At 39.7% G+C, this 17,023-nt stretch overlaps 1 protein-coding gene across 4 annotated transcripts in view; it reads right to left on the reverse strand.

The window, feature by feature from the left end:
• Positions 1-5,869: 5,869 nt before the first annotated feature.
• The window catches only part of HMGCR (3-hydroxy-3-methylglutaryl-CoA reductase), a 319,565-nt gene continuing 308,411 nt past the window's right edge, over positions 5,870-17,023 (reverse strand). For all 4 annotated transcript variants that reach the window (XM_069776212.1, XM_069776210.1, XM_069776211.1 and 1 more), the window contains exons 9-20: positions 16,458-16,609; positions 15,336-15,580; positions 15,025-15,197; positions 14,354-14,548; positions 13,588-13,746; positions 13,291-13,448; positions 12,060-12,165; positions 10,918-11,088; positions 8,702-8,842; positions 8,436-8,594; positions 7,975-8,129; positions 5,870-7,840 (exon numbers count right to left, since the gene is read on the reverse strand). In XM_069776212.1, the coding sequence (XP_069632313.1) occupies positions 7,786-7,840; positions 7,975-8,129; positions 8,436-8,594; positions 8,702-8,842; positions 10,918-11,088; positions 12,060-12,165; positions 13,291-13,448; positions 13,588-13,746; positions 14,354-14,548; positions 15,025-15,197; positions 15,336-15,580; positions 16,458-16,609 (1,869 nt within the window). In that variant the 3' untranslated portion in view covers positions 5,870-7,785. The remainder of the gene's footprint in view (positions 7,841-7,974; positions 8,130-8,435; positions 8,595-8,701; positions 8,843-10,917; positions 11,089-12,059; positions 12,166-13,290; positions 13,449-13,587; positions 13,747-14,353; positions 14,549-15,024; positions 15,198-15,335; positions 15,581-16,457; positions 16,610-17,023) is intronic.

The raw sequence follows: 17,023 nt of genomic DNA on the forward strand, positions 1-17,023 counted from the left end.
TTTTCTCTTGTATACAGATCAGTTTTAGTGTGGCCATAATGCAGTTAGAATGAAAGAATATCTCTTGAGAAAGATAGCTAGGAAAAGAAAAATGAGTAAAAAAGTCACTTCAGTGTTTCACAAGGGATAGTTTCTAAGGCTCACTTATTTCTGTGGTGATACAGATTATCTGTTCTGCCTAGCTGAGGTGCATGGTAGTCTTACTGTTACAAATATTTTGATAAAAGTTAAAATTTCACAAGCTGGGTTTGATTAAAAGGTAAAGATTGTAGAGCATAGGGGTTTGAAGCTTGCAATGTAGTTACAGAAACTCAGGAACATACAAGATGTGTTGTATACAATCATAAGAAAATAAGTATTGTCTAAAATTAGTTAACCATAGAAACTTTGACAGATTTGTTAGTTTATGTAATCTAATACATGATGGCGAAAATTGTACTGCGCAGAATCACATAAGAGAGGCCAACTATCGGACAAAGTGAGGAAGACTATGGAAGACCACCAGAGGGCTTCCGAAGACCACCAGAGACTTCACTGCACCTGCATAAAGGGACATTTACATACACTAATGATTTATCGGAAAGTTGATGATTATGTATGACATTTCCCAGAAATTTAGTGAATATGTATAACAGGTGTGTATTTAATCTGTACAGTTAGACTAGCCAGGTGCACACACTAGGTGGAGTGATCCCCTGTGTGCCCCGCGCTGCAATAAAGGAGTGCCTGCTTCTTAACTTCTCATTGCTGCTAAGGAGTTTATTCCGGATTTCGGCAACATTATTACAAATGCCTAAAAAAAACCTAAGAGGATGTCTGCTTTTCTGTTTTGAAACGCAAATTCTTTTAAATTCCACAGTTGCAGCTACCTCGAGTAGTTCTGCCCTGTAGCCTGGGGAGCTATGCAATAGTGCAATGCAGAAAACAAACATTACCCCAAACTGGGCAAACCCCCTGTAGGACTGGACGAAATAGGTGAGCAAAAGTGCCTCCCCTGCGGAACGTCTCCAAATCCCCTCGCCGGCTGTGTAAAAGACAGCAACGACACAGTCCTGCAGCTGCTGGTCACCAGAGGCTTGGAGGCTCTATAGTGCACCTCCGTGCCTTAAGGTATCTTAAAAAGAACCTTTTTTTGCAGTTGTTGAAGATAAGAGGCAGCAGACACAAAAGACAGTTGGTCAGACAGATGGTGGAGGCAGAGAGAAACAGAGATAGAAATGGAGGGTAAACGTTATTCCCAGCCACCTACCTAAGTTCTGTTCAACTCCCCTTAAAACCCTTCTTATACACCTCGCTGTCTCAGGGAAATGGGATGCCTGTGCAGGGCCAGACCTTTATGTCAGCTCTGTATTACAACATTTCAAGTGCATGGAGCAGAGCCCTCCCTGCAGAGCTCCTGCAGTTTGGAAACGTCTGGTGAAATGTGCAATCCAGCAATGTTCAGACATTGAAATAACATGAACAGTAGGGAGGGTCAGTTAGATATAAACTGGATGTAAAGTTTTTTTCTTCCTCATTACTAAAACTTGGATTATTTTCTCACTCATCTCACAGGCTTTGGGTCAGAATCCCCATTTGGCCACGTTTATCGATCAAAATTGTTTTCAGACTAAGCGTACAGCACTCTCCATTCACTGGTGAATTAATAGCAAAAGGTCTTCCACCCCACAAATCTGCGTGCAAGCTTGTTGAAATTAACTGCTGCATTCAGTTATGTAATAGGCAATTTATATAATCAGTTCATTGCATAATTTACATTTTTTAAAGTTGTTGACGGAATTTCAAGGCTAGGATTACTCAAGTGATTTTTTGTCTTAACAGGTACCTCAAGGACATTGGGTTGTTCTTAGCCATTTCAACACAAGCAATGATGTGTCAATAGCTGAGGGACTACCTTAAATAAAGGGACTACCTAAGCTAACAGCACAAAGACAGAGAGAGAATTCAACAAACATCAGGTAACTGATGATTTATTACCAGCCTCAGTATAATACACTTTATGATTTATTCCTCTCTACCTTGCAAAGCAGGGGTGGCTCCTGTGAGAAGCTGTTAGAAGTTTCCCCAGCTCCAAGTCAGACCCACCTCTGGCCAAGGCCGTGTCTATCAGTGACGGTGGCAGCGTCTCTGGGGGAACAAATTTAAGAGGGGAAACGTGCAGTGGGGGAGGAGATTGGGATGTGAGAGAAACCCCTCTGCAGACAGCGAGGTCAGTGCGGAAGGAGGGGGAGGAGGAGCAGAGGAGGAGGGGATGCCCCTGCAGCCCGTGGTGAGATGTCAGGCTGTCCCCCCCCAGCCCATGGAGGGGAGCGGGGGAGCAGATGCCCACCTGCAGCCTGGGGAGGAGCCCACGACGGAGCAGGGGGATGCCCCCCAAGATGGCCGTGACTCTGTGGGAAAGCCCACACTGGAGCAGTCTGTGCCTGAAAGACTGTAGCCCGTGGGAAGGACTCACACTGGAGAAGTTTGTGGAGAACTGTCTGCCATGGAAGGGACCCCACGGTGGAGCAGGGGAAGAGTGAGGAGTCCTCCCCCTGAGGAGGAAGGAGCGGCAGAGACAAGGTGTGATGAACTGACAACAACCACCATTCCACATCCCCCTGTGCTGCTGGGGGGGAAGAGGTAGAGAAAACCGGGAGTGGAGTTGAGCTGGGAAGGAGGGAGGGGTGGGGGGAAGGTGTTTTTAAGACTTGGCTTTACTTCTCATTATCCTTGTTTTGATTTGATTGGTAGTAAATTAAATTGACTTTTTTTTCCCCAAGTTGAGTCTGTCTTTTGCCCGTGACCATAAATGGTGAGTGATCCCTCCCTGTCCTTGTCTCGACTCACAAGCTTTTCTTTGTATTTTCTCCTCCTCATCCCACCGGGGCCAGAGAAAGGGTGGGGAGGAGTGAGTGAGCAGCTTCGTGGTGCTTTGTTAGCAGTGGAGCTTAAACCACGACAGCTTGATAGACTTGCCTAAGTCCAGTCTTTCACCCAGTGGTCCTAGGAGACACTGGTCATTGGTATAATTTTTATGGTACTGTTTTTTCCTCCTGGTGTTCTAGCTCATGAAAATGGACTGACCTTGTACAATTCTCTAGAAGAATAAAGTAGGTAAGGAAGAAATTCTTTACGATGAGGGTGCTGAGACAGTGGAACAGGTAAGGTAGGTTGTCCTGTTCCTGCCAACACAGAGAAGTTGTGGATGCCGCCTCCCTGGAAGTGTTCAAGGCCAGGTTGGATGGGGCTCTGAGCAACCTGGTCTAGTGGAAGGTATGCCTGCCCATGGCAGGGGAGTTGGAACTAGATGACCTTTAAAGGTCCTCTCCAACCCAAACCATTCTGTGATTCTAAGAGCTGGTCTTTATTTGGCTGTTGTGGACCTTGGCAGACAGCGGCGCCAAGATCTAGATTTTCTTTTTTGTACAGGCTCTCCCTGGGATGGAATTAATTGTCTTCATAGCAGCCTGTATGGGTCTGTGTTTTAGATTCATGACTAACAGCATGGATAACACACCGGTGTTTTGGCTATTGCTGAGCTGGGTTTGCCAGCATCAAGGTTTTATTTTTGTGCTTCTTTCTCGCCTGTGACCGCCCCGGCTGGGAGTGGGTGAGAGGTTGGGAGGGGACACAGCCAGGACAGCTGACCCTGACTGACCAAAGGGATATTCCAGACCATGTGACATCATGCTCAGGGAAAGAATGAGAAAGGGGGGACATTGTGGGTATGGTGTTTGTCTTCCCACGTAACTTTAATGTGCTGAGGCTTTGCCTACCGATGGGAAGTAGTGAATAAATTCCTTATTTTGGCTTTGCATGGGCAGCTTCATTTTACCTATTTAAACAGTCCTTACGTTGATCCATGAGTTTTCTTGCTTTTACTCTTCCCATTTTCTCCCCCATCCTGCTGGGGTGGGAGTGAGCAAGCAGCAGGGTCAACCCACCATGTTTTTCTAGATAGCCTGAGTCCTAGCTGGAATGCTTCTGGGTGTTCTGTAATTGGGAATAACCTGTGAAAGCTGGGTCTAAAGCCCCTAGTGTCCCCCTGGGTATATTAAGAAGCAGACTGAACATAAACCAGGAGTGAAGATGGGACACTAGCTAATTTTGCATTGTGTAGTAGACTGCAAGAGTCCTAGAGCGCTGTAGAGATAAGGTTAGCTTCATAGGTAGGCCTCCTCCCAGAGGCTGGTACAGCAAGGTGGGCCTGGGGCCAGCAGTAATCTCTAGGCAGGAAGATGAGGTACAAACTTCTCAGTGCTAGGAGTTTCACTGGATGCACGCCACGCTGTAATTGCCTTGTGTGTAAGGCAAGATGCCTCTGTCAGGAATACGAGCTGCTGCCATGACAACAGAGAGGATCTGTGGAGCAGAGAAACTGTTGTTGTAACACAGACACTGCCTGAAGCACAAGCTATCATCTCCTCCTTTCAGCAGGTGTCATCGTGCAGCGTAAACTTTCCCTAACCAAAGCCAAAGGGAGAGAGGGGAAAAGGACACAACCTCAAAAATAGCAAGCAATGTCCCAAAAGTGATGGAGATGATAACTTATCTTAAAGGCACTGTGAGTAGTAAGAGCTCTTACTCCACCCCAAAAGGCAGCTGAAAGGAGTGGGAGGATGGATCATCTACCACAGCTTTTCTCAGAGCTGTATTCACCTTACAAGCAGGGTTCATGCCAAGGATGCAAATTGTCCAAACAGTGCTGTGCATAGACACACCCAGAGCTCAGATGATACACCCGAACGCTCCTCCAAGAAAGCAAGTGGGCCCTCAGCCGTGCTCTTTTCTGGGAAACCGTGTGCCTTCTCAGCAGCACCTGTGCAAGGGTCCTTGCTGGCACACCCCCGTCCCATCACCAAGGCAGCATCAGCTGCAGGCTTCTGGTATTATAGCTACATTCAGCATGAATGTGGTTTGCATCCCTGCGCTGTGTGAGCAGAAGCTGTTCCTCCCACAAGGAACATTAGATAAGGCACACTTCACTGATAAGGTCTTATGTGGCCAAGAGATATCGAAGTGGACAATCATATAGAGACAGATGGAGCTGCAGAGCTTCCAAGCTTCACAGCTCTGAAACTTTCACGTCAGCCAGCAGGAAGGGGACTGGTGTGTTGCAGGAGTCAAGTAGATTCAGGACACAGATAAGAAAGGAGGTAGTCTAGGTGAAAAGGAAACTATTTACCAGAGTCAAATGCGCTATTTTTACTATTTTTTTTCTAGGGTTTTAAAATATTTGGAAAACGGTTATCAATTGTAATAGTGTAGCATTTAAGTTGCAGCAGCTCTAGAAACTTGATTCCAGACAGCTGGTTTGGTTTTGTCAAGGATGCAAAACACACGGTGCAGGACTCTTTGTTTCTTGTATTGAAACAATCTTGCTACACAAATTTTAAAATGACGTTGTAATACTCCACCGTAGTGTTCCCTGTATGCAGGGAAACAAGAGTGCTTCAGTTCCCTTTTCTAACACATTTGAAATGGCAACCTCTGCTTCTGGTATAAAACGTGTAGCGCCCAGGAGACTGAAAAAGAATGTGTCAGACTGCCTTTTACATCCTATTATAGACTGATGGACATTACCAAGATCAAGCATGGGAGTTGAACTACAGGTGAGTAAAAGGGGGAAAACAGGCCCCGGTAGAAGGTATCGCTAACACTGCAGTGAATTAGTTCTCCTGCTTGGGAAAACTGCGTAATTCAGCTTTGAGGAGAATAAATGAGTACAGGCTTCTGCAAACAAGGTGAGACATTCCGGTGTCATAGCCCCACTATATTTAGTACTGTATGCCAGTCCTGTTCTCCTTAACCCTCTTATTTTACATTGTCTACTAGGATACATAACTCAGTCATGAAGTAAGCTTAAAATACCACAATTAAGCCAATATGGTTTTCCATTGTTTTACTGAAACTGAAAAAGTAGTTCTGTACCAAAATGTACACAATTTAGTAATGATACAAAATGTTAATTCTGCAAGACAGAATGTCAGTTAAATCCACCAAATTGAACACTGAACCACCATTTATTGCCAGAACAGTGTTACTTTAAATAAGACCACTGAATGAACATAGAAACAAAGTAGTTGCAACTTTTCTTAAATAAAATAGTAGCTATTAGCAACAATACTGCAGGAAGATAAACATTCATGATATTTACCTGCTATCATAACACATCTAGCATGTAGTATGTCTTCATGCTTGCACATTAGCTTTATGAGCTCATTACAATGATATTAATGTGTTGAAGTACTACAAAACAACCCACCATGATTTATATCAAATTTGCACATTAGAAGAGCACCTCTGCCAGTCACCCCTTCAGGAATGCCACTGTGTTCCTGCAAGAAACCCAGTCCAATCCACTGATTCACCCCCCCACACCCCACCCCAAACCAAACAGAAAAACAAAAACAAAAACCATCATCAAGCATATTAACAATTTTCCTCCTGTGATTAACTAGGCAGGGCAGCTTAGCAATATTCCCACAGGTGAATCAAACCAGAATACACCTGGGTTTTCTGTATTACATTAAGAACACCTGAGACTGCTTCACTGGTCCAAGTACAGTATTTTAATACAAAAACTGCTTGTTGCATTAACATGTCATTTCACTGAATTCCCTTAATTAGTACTTTTCATTGAAAAAGGATAAGATTTCTTCTAAAAATAAATACCCCCCCTCAAAAAGAAAAGTCTAAAAGGAATTAAAATATAAAACCCTCTAGTGATAAAGGACAGTGTGATAATGATCTGGTAAAATGAAAATTTTATCTCAGCTTAAGCACTGGATACACAACTATTCCTGGAGAATAAGTGTAACACACTTAAAATAAAGTAATAATTAGAAATACACAAACACACTGTACCTTAAAAGACTTCTTTTAAAAGAAGTGTAAACATCTGTTCTTGACTCCTGTTGTTTGAATGCACTCCTAACAAAAAAAAGTTTGAGAAACTGCATTTGCTTAAATACCTGTCTGACACATAACTAGTTTCGAGTTACCAGTTTCAAAATCTGTTTTTTCTATCCAAAAAAAAATAATCACAAAACAGTTGATCAGTACAGACTATATTTAACAGTTCAGAACTGTATAGGTCACAAGTCTTCTGGTAAGGAATAATGTAAATTGTGGAGTTAAAACATTGAATGCTGCTTAGCTGAAGCAGCAGCAAATTATGTACTATATATAAACAGAGGTTTCTGTAAAACTAATATGATTCAATAAAATTGTCTTATAGCCTATTATAGCCTAAGACCTAAGGTTTATGTGTGAACAAAATTAAAATTGGGAGCTCCTGGAAAGTGATTAGGCTTTCCATCACTTTAAAAAACATGCTTGTCTAACCATAAAATAAAGATGGCAAGGACTAGTGCATCCAAGCCAAGTGTACACCAACTTTTTTTTTTGTTTGGTTGGTTTTTTGGTTTTTTTTTTAATGTACAAAGTACATTACATCACTTTTCAGCTTTGTAGTTACCAGGAGCTTACTAATCAAAATAATCTCAACCTGTAAAAACATAAGACTGACCCTTTAGAAAATGATGTGTAAGAGTAAGAATTCCAAAGCCATGTTCAAGACATCTGACAGGACTTCTTTCATGAAGTCATCTCTAACCACTGAAGAAGGTCAAAGGCGTAAGTAGTCTCACAGAAGTCTGTTGATCTCTCAGTTTATCTTATACAGCCATCATTGAGTTGAAGGTGATTTTCATTCTAATCCTCACAGATCCTGTTTTTTTTTTCCCCTGTGCACCTGGTCAGTTGCTAGAACAATTCTCCATTTCAAAGCTATTTTAGTATTCAGGCCACCTTCTTAGCACAGGTTCCTTGAAGATCTTGTAGGTTTATTTTTGATCTAATAAAAACAGTAAGATAAGTACATTAGATAGTTAAAATGTTACATTCATATGTTGCAATTACTTATGTAATTATTACTGAATCTCAGGTACCAAAACAGCAGAGAAAGACAAGAATTTTTCCATTTCTGACCTGTTGTGGATCATGTGGCTTTTGACTAGATGCCCAGCTGCAAGTGCTGCCATTAGTGATAATTCCCCTGCCATCACTGTAGCACAAACAATTTTAGCAAGCTGACGGGCATTTTCACCAGGGTTATCTTGGCTTGCACCTTGAACCCCTAACATCTGGAGAGAAAATTATGCAATATTATGCTATGAAATCTAAGTAAAATTTATGCTAAATTTAGTATTAAAGTAAGTCTTTCCAAATTACATCCAATCAAGTAGCTTTAATTCTCTTTAATATTAAACATCTTAAGCTTCACAAACTAGATACATGAAAACAATGCACTAGATAATTCTAAAATTTTCATGTAAAATCCACCAAGTTTCAAGAGGCCCCATTCCCACATTACTCGGACACAATACACACAACATGACAGCAAGCTTTGATTTAAGAAATTAAGTTGGCTTAAACTTCCTGATTTATACCTGCAAACAGGCCTGCTGTGGGAGCAAGTTGGTGCCACCGCCAACAGTTCCTATTTCTATAGAAGGCATTGTGCAGCTGATGTATAGGTCTTCATTGGTGGAACCAGTTCGCTCCATCAAAGTGATGCAATTGGAGCTGCCCACGTTCTGCGCAGCATCCTTCAGGTCAGGAGGGAGAAACAAAACAAAACCAAAACACTCAACTAAGTGTTTGGTTAAAAATTACTGAGCTAAAGAAAACCTGATTTGGTGTAAAACAAACCTACCTGACCACAGGCAATGTAGATAGCTGTCACGATGTTTGCTGCATGTGCATTGTAGCCACCTATGCTACCAGCCATCGCAGAACCCACTAAATTTTTGTTTATATTGACTTCAACTATATCTTCTGTAGTTGTCTTCAATACCTAGACAAAGTGATACTCTTTTACTACACCATTCCTTAGGCAGGAGTAGAAATACTCTACTTATGGTTAATAAGCCCTCACCCTTTGTTTGCTTCCATACAGAATTTGACTCAATTTTGTCCTAGATACCTACTTCTATTTTTGTTCAAAAGGAGCCCTTTCAAATGCAGGCTGCATTGTGCAAGTAACAATGGAGAAGTCAGTGCAAGCGGTTTGGACTTGCATAGGCCTTTAAGAAAAGCTCACCAGCTACCTTGTCCATTTCAAGTTCTCATTTATCTTCAGAACGAAACAAACAAAACCAACATGGCAGAAATATCCCATTAATTCACCTTGACATAACAGCAACATTCATCCCAAGCTGCTCCAAACACTAAACCCTCCCCAATTTTGCTCTGCCTAAGAATACAGAACTAAACTGAAGAGTTCAAACAAAAAACCACTGTGCTACATTGGTAAATAAACACTGTACACAGTAGTATCAAATAAAGTGGCACATTTATACTATACTGACTGTATTTTGAAATGTTCAGGTAAGAGATTTACACTGAATTTAGTATAAAAATAATCAAAGAGAACAAAGAGTGCTGTGAGGAAATTTTAAGATATTCCAGTGTAGCAGGAATAGCAACTGATGACAGACACCCACACAAAGTCTACAACACTGACAAAAATATTAAGTTTCAGTATTAGAGTTCAGTGCAAGGAAGTAAATGTAGTGATGTACATAGTTGGGGGTTGGGGAAAAACAACCCAAATTTACCTAAAAACTATCCGTGCCCATTACCAAAGGACTGGCTCTCCATTACTACTCTGGAATGAAATCTTGGGGTTATAACAGATATTGCCACTGAATCAGCTGTAAAAATGCCAACAATCTGAAAATTAGGAAGCTACTAGGAAGCAAACCCAAAAGACATAAATTATCCACGTATAAATCCAGCCTGGACACACACTTTGAATACTGTGTCCACCTCCATACCCAGAACTTTAAAACTGAAGATCTAGAGATAAGGACGTTCAAAGACACGCTAGCATAGTCTTTTTACTCATTCCTCACAGAGAAACTAGGAGTTTTCAGTCTGAATATGAGAATAGCTGGGAAGGTGGAAAGGCTGTGTTAGAGCTAAAAAATGTTGAGTGGTAGAGTGAAGAAAAAGGCTTAAGTATCTCTTCCAGTATAAAACTAGGGCATCATCAACTGGAATCAACAAGAAGGAGGAGGTAGTTCTCACACAAGGTGTAGCTGCACTGTGGAATTCTGCCTAGAATACTAGTGCTAAAAGTTTACATAGTTTCACAAAAGGGACTGGACAAATTACTGGGGGAAAACAAACAAACAAAAAAATCCATCAAATATGAAAGCACCAATTCAGAAAATCTTGGAACAAGTTGATGGAAGACTATGCTGAGTATGGTATAGTAAACTCCTCCCTGGGTGTTGTCTCTCATGGCCAGTGGGGGTGACCAGGTAACACACAATGGATTTGGTCTGACACACATAGCCAGTCTTCTGAGCTCAGGTAGAAGAGAATTTAAGATAGCTCTTACTACATAGGACAAGTTTGCCAGGGGCTAGGACTGGCACTGCTTATAAAGGCTACCCTCCATCATGCAAGACACTAAGGCAGCTTTGGAACTAAGTGAAGCACCTGATTATCTGTTTTCATTGTAGTAGGAGGCATATAAACTCTGAAGAGAACACCTGGTTTGTGCAAGAGACAACAAATGCGTGAAATGATCAAAATTACTGGGTTTAATCACAGGAAAAACACGTGTAAAAATCTGTCAAACTGTGGCATAATTTTTCAAAGCTAAGACGTGAAAATCCCAATGCCTTCAACTAGATATGCATCATTAAATACATGCACATTATGTCAGAAGAGACAATGAAAGGAAGAAATATCTACTGTCTCAGGAAAAATGGCTTATCCTACAGCAGTATTTGAAAATATATCTAAGAAGTATCCTTAGCTGGAAAACAACTTACAGTTAATATTTATGATGTAAGATAGGTATCAGTTTTGTAAAATGTATGCATTTTTATAAACAAGTAAAAGAAAGCAGACACTTACTTCTCTAACAACCTTGGCTGGAATGACTGCTTCACAGACAACAGACTTCCCTCTTCCTTCTATCCAGTTTATAGCAGCAGGTTTTTTGTCTGTACAATAGTTACCACTAATAGCTATAACCTGGAGATTAGGAAACTCTTCATTCAACCTTGCCAGTGCTTTTTCAGTACCCTGTTAGAAGAGGAACAGATAAAAAGCTAGTATATCATTATGGTTACAAAACAAGCTAGTCAAGGACAGTGGAACAGCAAGATTAGATTATGTCTCATCAGATCATCAGTTACAGCTGAAGAAAAGAACATCATTTCAGGAAGGAACCTGGAACAGGAGAAGAAAACCCAATTATCACTATCTTTTTCTAACCACTTTGGAAATTATATGGGCAGTAATTGATTCTTCCCTGCAAATATGGACCTTCTGGATACATTCTAGGTGCATGGGCATATGGTTACCATACTGAAGATACAATATGAACCAAATCAAACACCACAGGCATGAAATTAATTCATTTTGGATGTAGTGGAAAGATCTTCTCTACACTAGGAAATAAGACAAAAGGTCTGTTGTATTTAATACCTGTCTATGACAAGACCCATTTACGTAATGGTTCTGGTAGAATTAAACTTTATATAGAGCAGGCAATCAGTATTAATCTCAAACAACACAAGGCATCCCCCTAGTCTATGGGTCATGTCTCAGGTTCTTCCACATTTGCATAAAAGCAAAACCAACCAACCAAACCTAGAGAACACCCCTCTGTTGCCATTCACCAGATTCCTAATCCTTTATTTACAAGGAAGTGATAAACACACTAAGATTAATTACTGCTGGATAAAAATCTCTGGCCCAAAGCAACATAGCAACCAGCTTAACTTCCACATTATCAAGAATACTTTCTTTAAATAGCAATAATAAAAGAAACCCAAACCCAGAGTTAATTTTTTCTTTCATCTTTCTCATCCTAGTCTTGTTTACAATTGACAAGGTCAAACACTTTTATTATTTTATAGCACTGCAAACAGCACTATTTCTTATCTTTCTGTCTTCACGTGTCAGGTAGGCACACATTGGTAGGCTACAATTTATTTATTTTTAAAAGAAATACACATTTATTAAAAAGACTTAAGGGGACTGATCCTTACTTTTGAAATCATATTCATTCCCATTGCATCCCCTGTTCCAGACTGAAAACGTATATAAAGGTTACGACCAGCCAAACTGATGAGAAGTTTTTGTAGGCGGGCAAACCTGCAAGAAAATTTAACTCTTACTTACTTCCTCAAGGCAAAAGGTTAAATTAGTTTTAAGTGCCAAACCGATAGTAAATCATTGCAGATAGTGCTGTTAACTACACTGTGTTCCTCCTCCCTCAGTGCATTAAAAAAATCTTCAGCTACCATGCACATAGTTCTCTTGAGTATATACTTTCAAAATGTTAATTGTAAAAGTATTCACTGCCTTTTTATATTTTCTACCCCTGGACTACGTGATATAAAATATCCTGAAGTGCTAACATAAATTTAATTAATTTGTATTCCTTAAAACATCTGACTACCAGGTATAAACTAAAAATGAGGCCTTTGGAAATTCTTGTCAGTTTTACAGCAAGGCAAAACCCATGGTATATTCAACAACAGTGCAAGCTCCACGAGTCAAACAAAAACCTGGAAATACTGCATTTAAAACAGCAGCATGAGTTGATTCTGGCCAAAATACACATATGTCCTTGGCTGACACTTGTAAGATTGCCAAGAAACAAAACTGATAAGGAAATCTCTCTCTGAATCTTCCTAAAGAAAGCAGGTAATCATAAGTCTTAGAAAAAACTCTAGGGCTTGAAATAGACTTAATACTGTTTCACATTTTTTAAATAGACTTAATGATGTTTTAAATTTTTTAGCATTTCAGTTCTAGCATTAGTTTATCCTGTATTCTCTGGAAGCTCAAAAATTAATTACTAACATTAGTAATATCATCTGAAAGGCTAGATTCCAAACTTTGAACTACTTTTTGCATGGTAAATACTAAAAATCCAAATAAGCTTTTACGTTTATTTTTAAATGCTTAGACAAAATAAATAACGTATTAAGTATTACGCAATGCGAATGTATTTGTTGCTAAGATACAGTTGTTTACCACTTATCATTGGAAAATGTTTATTTCTAGCCTTGGTACATAGCCAGGATGACTTTTGTTCTCTTAGATTCACACTGCGTGGGATAGCCAAAACGCATATGTAATTTCCTGTATTGCAGTATGAAAAAAAAAAAACAACCAAAAAACAAAAAACCAAACCCCAAACACTTAGGACTTTTCTATCATCCATAGAAGTCTTATGTCAGGAAATAAGGCTGGAATAGCCATTGTACTAACCGACTTGTGCTGTCAAAAGCTTCTTTCATTATTTTAAAGCCTTCAGGGCTTTCAAGCCAAACTTTCACTTCTGCAGCCTGGCAAGCAGTAGGCAGCCTTACAACAGGTCCTCGAGTCATCCCATCTGCCAGAATGCGGCTACTTGCTCCTCCACCAAGCTAAAAACCAAAGCAGAAGGGAGATAACGTGATTACTGAAAGTGAACTTTAGTTTCTAGGAAGTCAAAACCATGCATTTATCAGCCCAAATATGTTTTATAACATAGAAACTCTTTCAAGCTAGTCAGACAATACTCACACATATTGCTCTACATCCTCTGTTTGTGCTTGCTACAAGACATCCTTCTGTTGTTGCCATTGGCACCTGAAACTCTTTGTTATCCAAAAATAGTGGTCCTGCTACGCCTACAGGAATAGGCATGTATCCAATCACATTTTCACAGCAAGCTCCCATGACCTTACAGAAATAATACAAAAGGTATCATTAAGGTTACACTACAGTGGTATGGTACAGCATGTTACATACTATGCCTTTGACTACAATAAGGTATCTTAGCAAAAACCCCACAACCCTACCCACAAAGCAACTAACTCCCACCTCAAAAAGTTAAGAGCTATAGCAATCAACAGCTAATACTGTTTAAGTCTAGTATTTGGCAGACATATTGAAACTTAGTAAGTCTTAAACACTATTAAAAAAAACCCTAATACTGTTAAATGATTTTTAAATAAACTTCCATTTTAACTTGAGCTCAAGGTAACATTATCATTCAGCTGAACTCAGACTCAGTATTAGTAGAATTCTGCACTTCTGAGATAAGGCAGCTGCATACTTTAGTAGGAAATATTTTTTGGGTAAGCTACAAAACTTACCCACCTCCCTAGGTTTAAAAACATCAAGAGCAATAAAAGGTAGTGCCTTCTGTTTGTCTTGGTTTTTTTCTTCCTTCTACATCAGTTTTGACCGAGCTCATTGTTAATTCATATACATCACTTCAAGCATGTATTTCACATATTTGGGAAGTGGTTTTACAGTGACTTTTGCTTGTCTGCCTTCTACTTACCAAAGAATAATTATAATTCCTATAAGGAAGATATTGCAAAGATGAAGGTTCAGGGAGTTTCTTAGATAACATCTGTCTGCGAATGGACACACCTCGCTCTTGAGTTTCCATCAGGGTTTCCAGTTTGTATGCAGGAATGTGCTTAGCATTAACTAAGCTGATAACCTCAGCATCAGTAAGGAATTTTGCTCCTTTCTGAAAATGTAAAGGGTAGGGAGAGAAAGTATATATTCTCTTGGTGAAAATCCTTTTAAATGTTTCCAAATTAAAAAGAGTAACAAATTTACTCTGACATTATCAGAGTACATCTAAAGGAACCAACTGCCAATGTCAAGTTTTATAGTAGGCCAGGATATGATCAAAACCTTTTTACTCAGACACCCACTCATACACATACATGATGAAGCTTCAATGACTTGGTATGTCATGAATGATGAAGCTGCTTCCTCCTCCCCCCAGCCCTGACTGACTGGAGGAGAAATGACTTACAAAAGGGTTTTGTTTCAGTTGTGACCCACCACCCAAGTTAGTAAAGCCATATAATTTTCTGAAGAATGACATTACAATCAGTAGGATCATTTAAAGGCTGGAAAATGAACCGTAAGGATTCTTAAATCAGATGTTGCAGTAGAGGTTAACACCCCCCCCCCCCCCAAGATATTTTTCCATACCTCTGCATTTCCAAGTATACGAACACATTCCTCAATAGAACGTGGTTCGTTAGGTATCTCAATTTCTTCCGCTTTTCCATTAAGAAATGAAGAAGTTTCCACAGGGTTGCAACTGCCAACTACAAATGTAGCCTTGGTTGATGACTCTGCTAATAAAGGTTTTATGACTTTGGCTGTATAAAGACAATTAAAGTGAATTTTGGTTTACCAAATTCTTAAGTTTTGATTCCAAATACAACACACTAAACACAGATTTCACTTTGTTCCAAATATTCAGGAATAAGTTTAGACTTTAAAATGCTAAAAATTACCATTTCCATCTTTGGGAACTACAGCTTCTTCTACTGCGTTAGATTTCTGATTGTTTTTCACAAGTCCAGATTGCTTCCTGCAACAATTCTCAGCAACCTTTTTCTGGACCATCACTGGAGATGTTATGGGATTCTTCAGTGAGAGTGTGGATTCAGTCTCTGCTTGCTCAAAGAAAATATATTTGACAGCAAGGAGAAGGGCTAATCCAAGAGTGATTACTTGTTCAATATCCATACTGGCCATTCTAAAACAGATAAATCAAAAAGTAAATACATGGTATATACAATTTGTTGTTTATAACAGCATTCTGACATCCCTTTGCTTTAGAAAGGATAATAGTTTCATTGTAATTTATACAGTTACAGAAATTACATTCAAATGACACTTTCTACCAAGACATTCAGGTATGCTAGGTTAGGGTAGAGAAATCATTCCTTGTATTATTAACAATGTCAGAATTTTCAGATGTCATTAAATATTTACTAAGTCTTGGCTAAAAAGCAGTCCCAGTAAGAGAAATTACTGTAAAACACTCACTAACAGCTACATCAAATTGATTTAACACCTATCTCCCAACAACAAAGTAGAAAGTTTGAATTATCATCCTCTACCAATAATGACTACTATGATGCAAGCTGAACTGCTAAAAGGGGGGAAAAAAAACCCTAAACCAGACAATTTTGAGTTTTCAGAAGTAATATGGAACTACAGATGTCACTAACTTCAGTTGAGCTGAAGAAAAAGCAATAGTGACATGGCTTTTGCACTTTTTGCATTTGTGTGTGAATGGTCAAAAGCTCTGTGTAAATAATTACTCTAGTGCAGTCAGAAAATTTATTTTCCAGTGTGCTCTAAAAGGTGTCAGTGCCATTGGGAAAAGGTAGTGTTTTGATGCATACAGGACAGCTGGCTCCTATCATGTTCTTGATTAGTGCAAGGACATTGGACAAACAGCATAATATTGAAATATTTCTTATGAAATGTCATTTCTGGTTCCAAGAAATCCTACATTGGTCAGATCTGCAAGTTTACAAGTGTTGTACCCTAGGACCGTAGCTTGGCAGCACTGGAGAATACACCCTAATCAAGGAAACACACTTCTCTTCTGTGAAGTTGCCTACCGAGAAAGGTAGAATTGCCATAATGAAACATTAGGTTCAATTCTCTTTGGTGCATTCTCATCCAATCCCACTGAATTTTCTACAGTACTGTTTTGAGCAGCTGGTTCTGCTATCCAACGACTGTGGGCGTGAACAAGAACCAAACCCAGCGACTGTATTAAAAACACAAAACAACATAACAAATATTAGTTTTTCAACAGTAACTAGGCATCTAACCTCCTAAGATTAAACATTTTCTTTTTTTGTTTGGTTGGGTTTTGGGCGTTCTTTTTGTTTCCCATGCCTCAAGTCTAAAGCTAAAGGCTGATTTTCCACACGTCTCATCAACACCCTTTTTGTCCTACCCTAACACTCATAGCCTTGAACCTGTCTCACCACACCCTTCCTCTTGCTCAAGTAATAAGCCAAGGAAGCTGAGGGTACTGTAGGGGTAACAGGGAGGGAATTAGTACACATGAGAAAGCCCTGAGTGTTTGGCACAGGAATGGCACATGCAGGAAGACTTTCGGTATAGATACAGGGATGTTATTAAAAATTACCACGGTAAACTAGACTAATGGGATGCA

Source organism: Haliaeetus albicilla, chromosome Z (genome assembly GCF_947461875.1).
Source record: "Haliaeetus albicilla chromosome Z, bHalAlb1.1, whole genome shotgun sequence".
NCBI lineage: Eukaryota > Metazoa > Chordata > Aves > Accipitriformes > Accipitridae > Haliaeetus > Haliaeetus albicilla.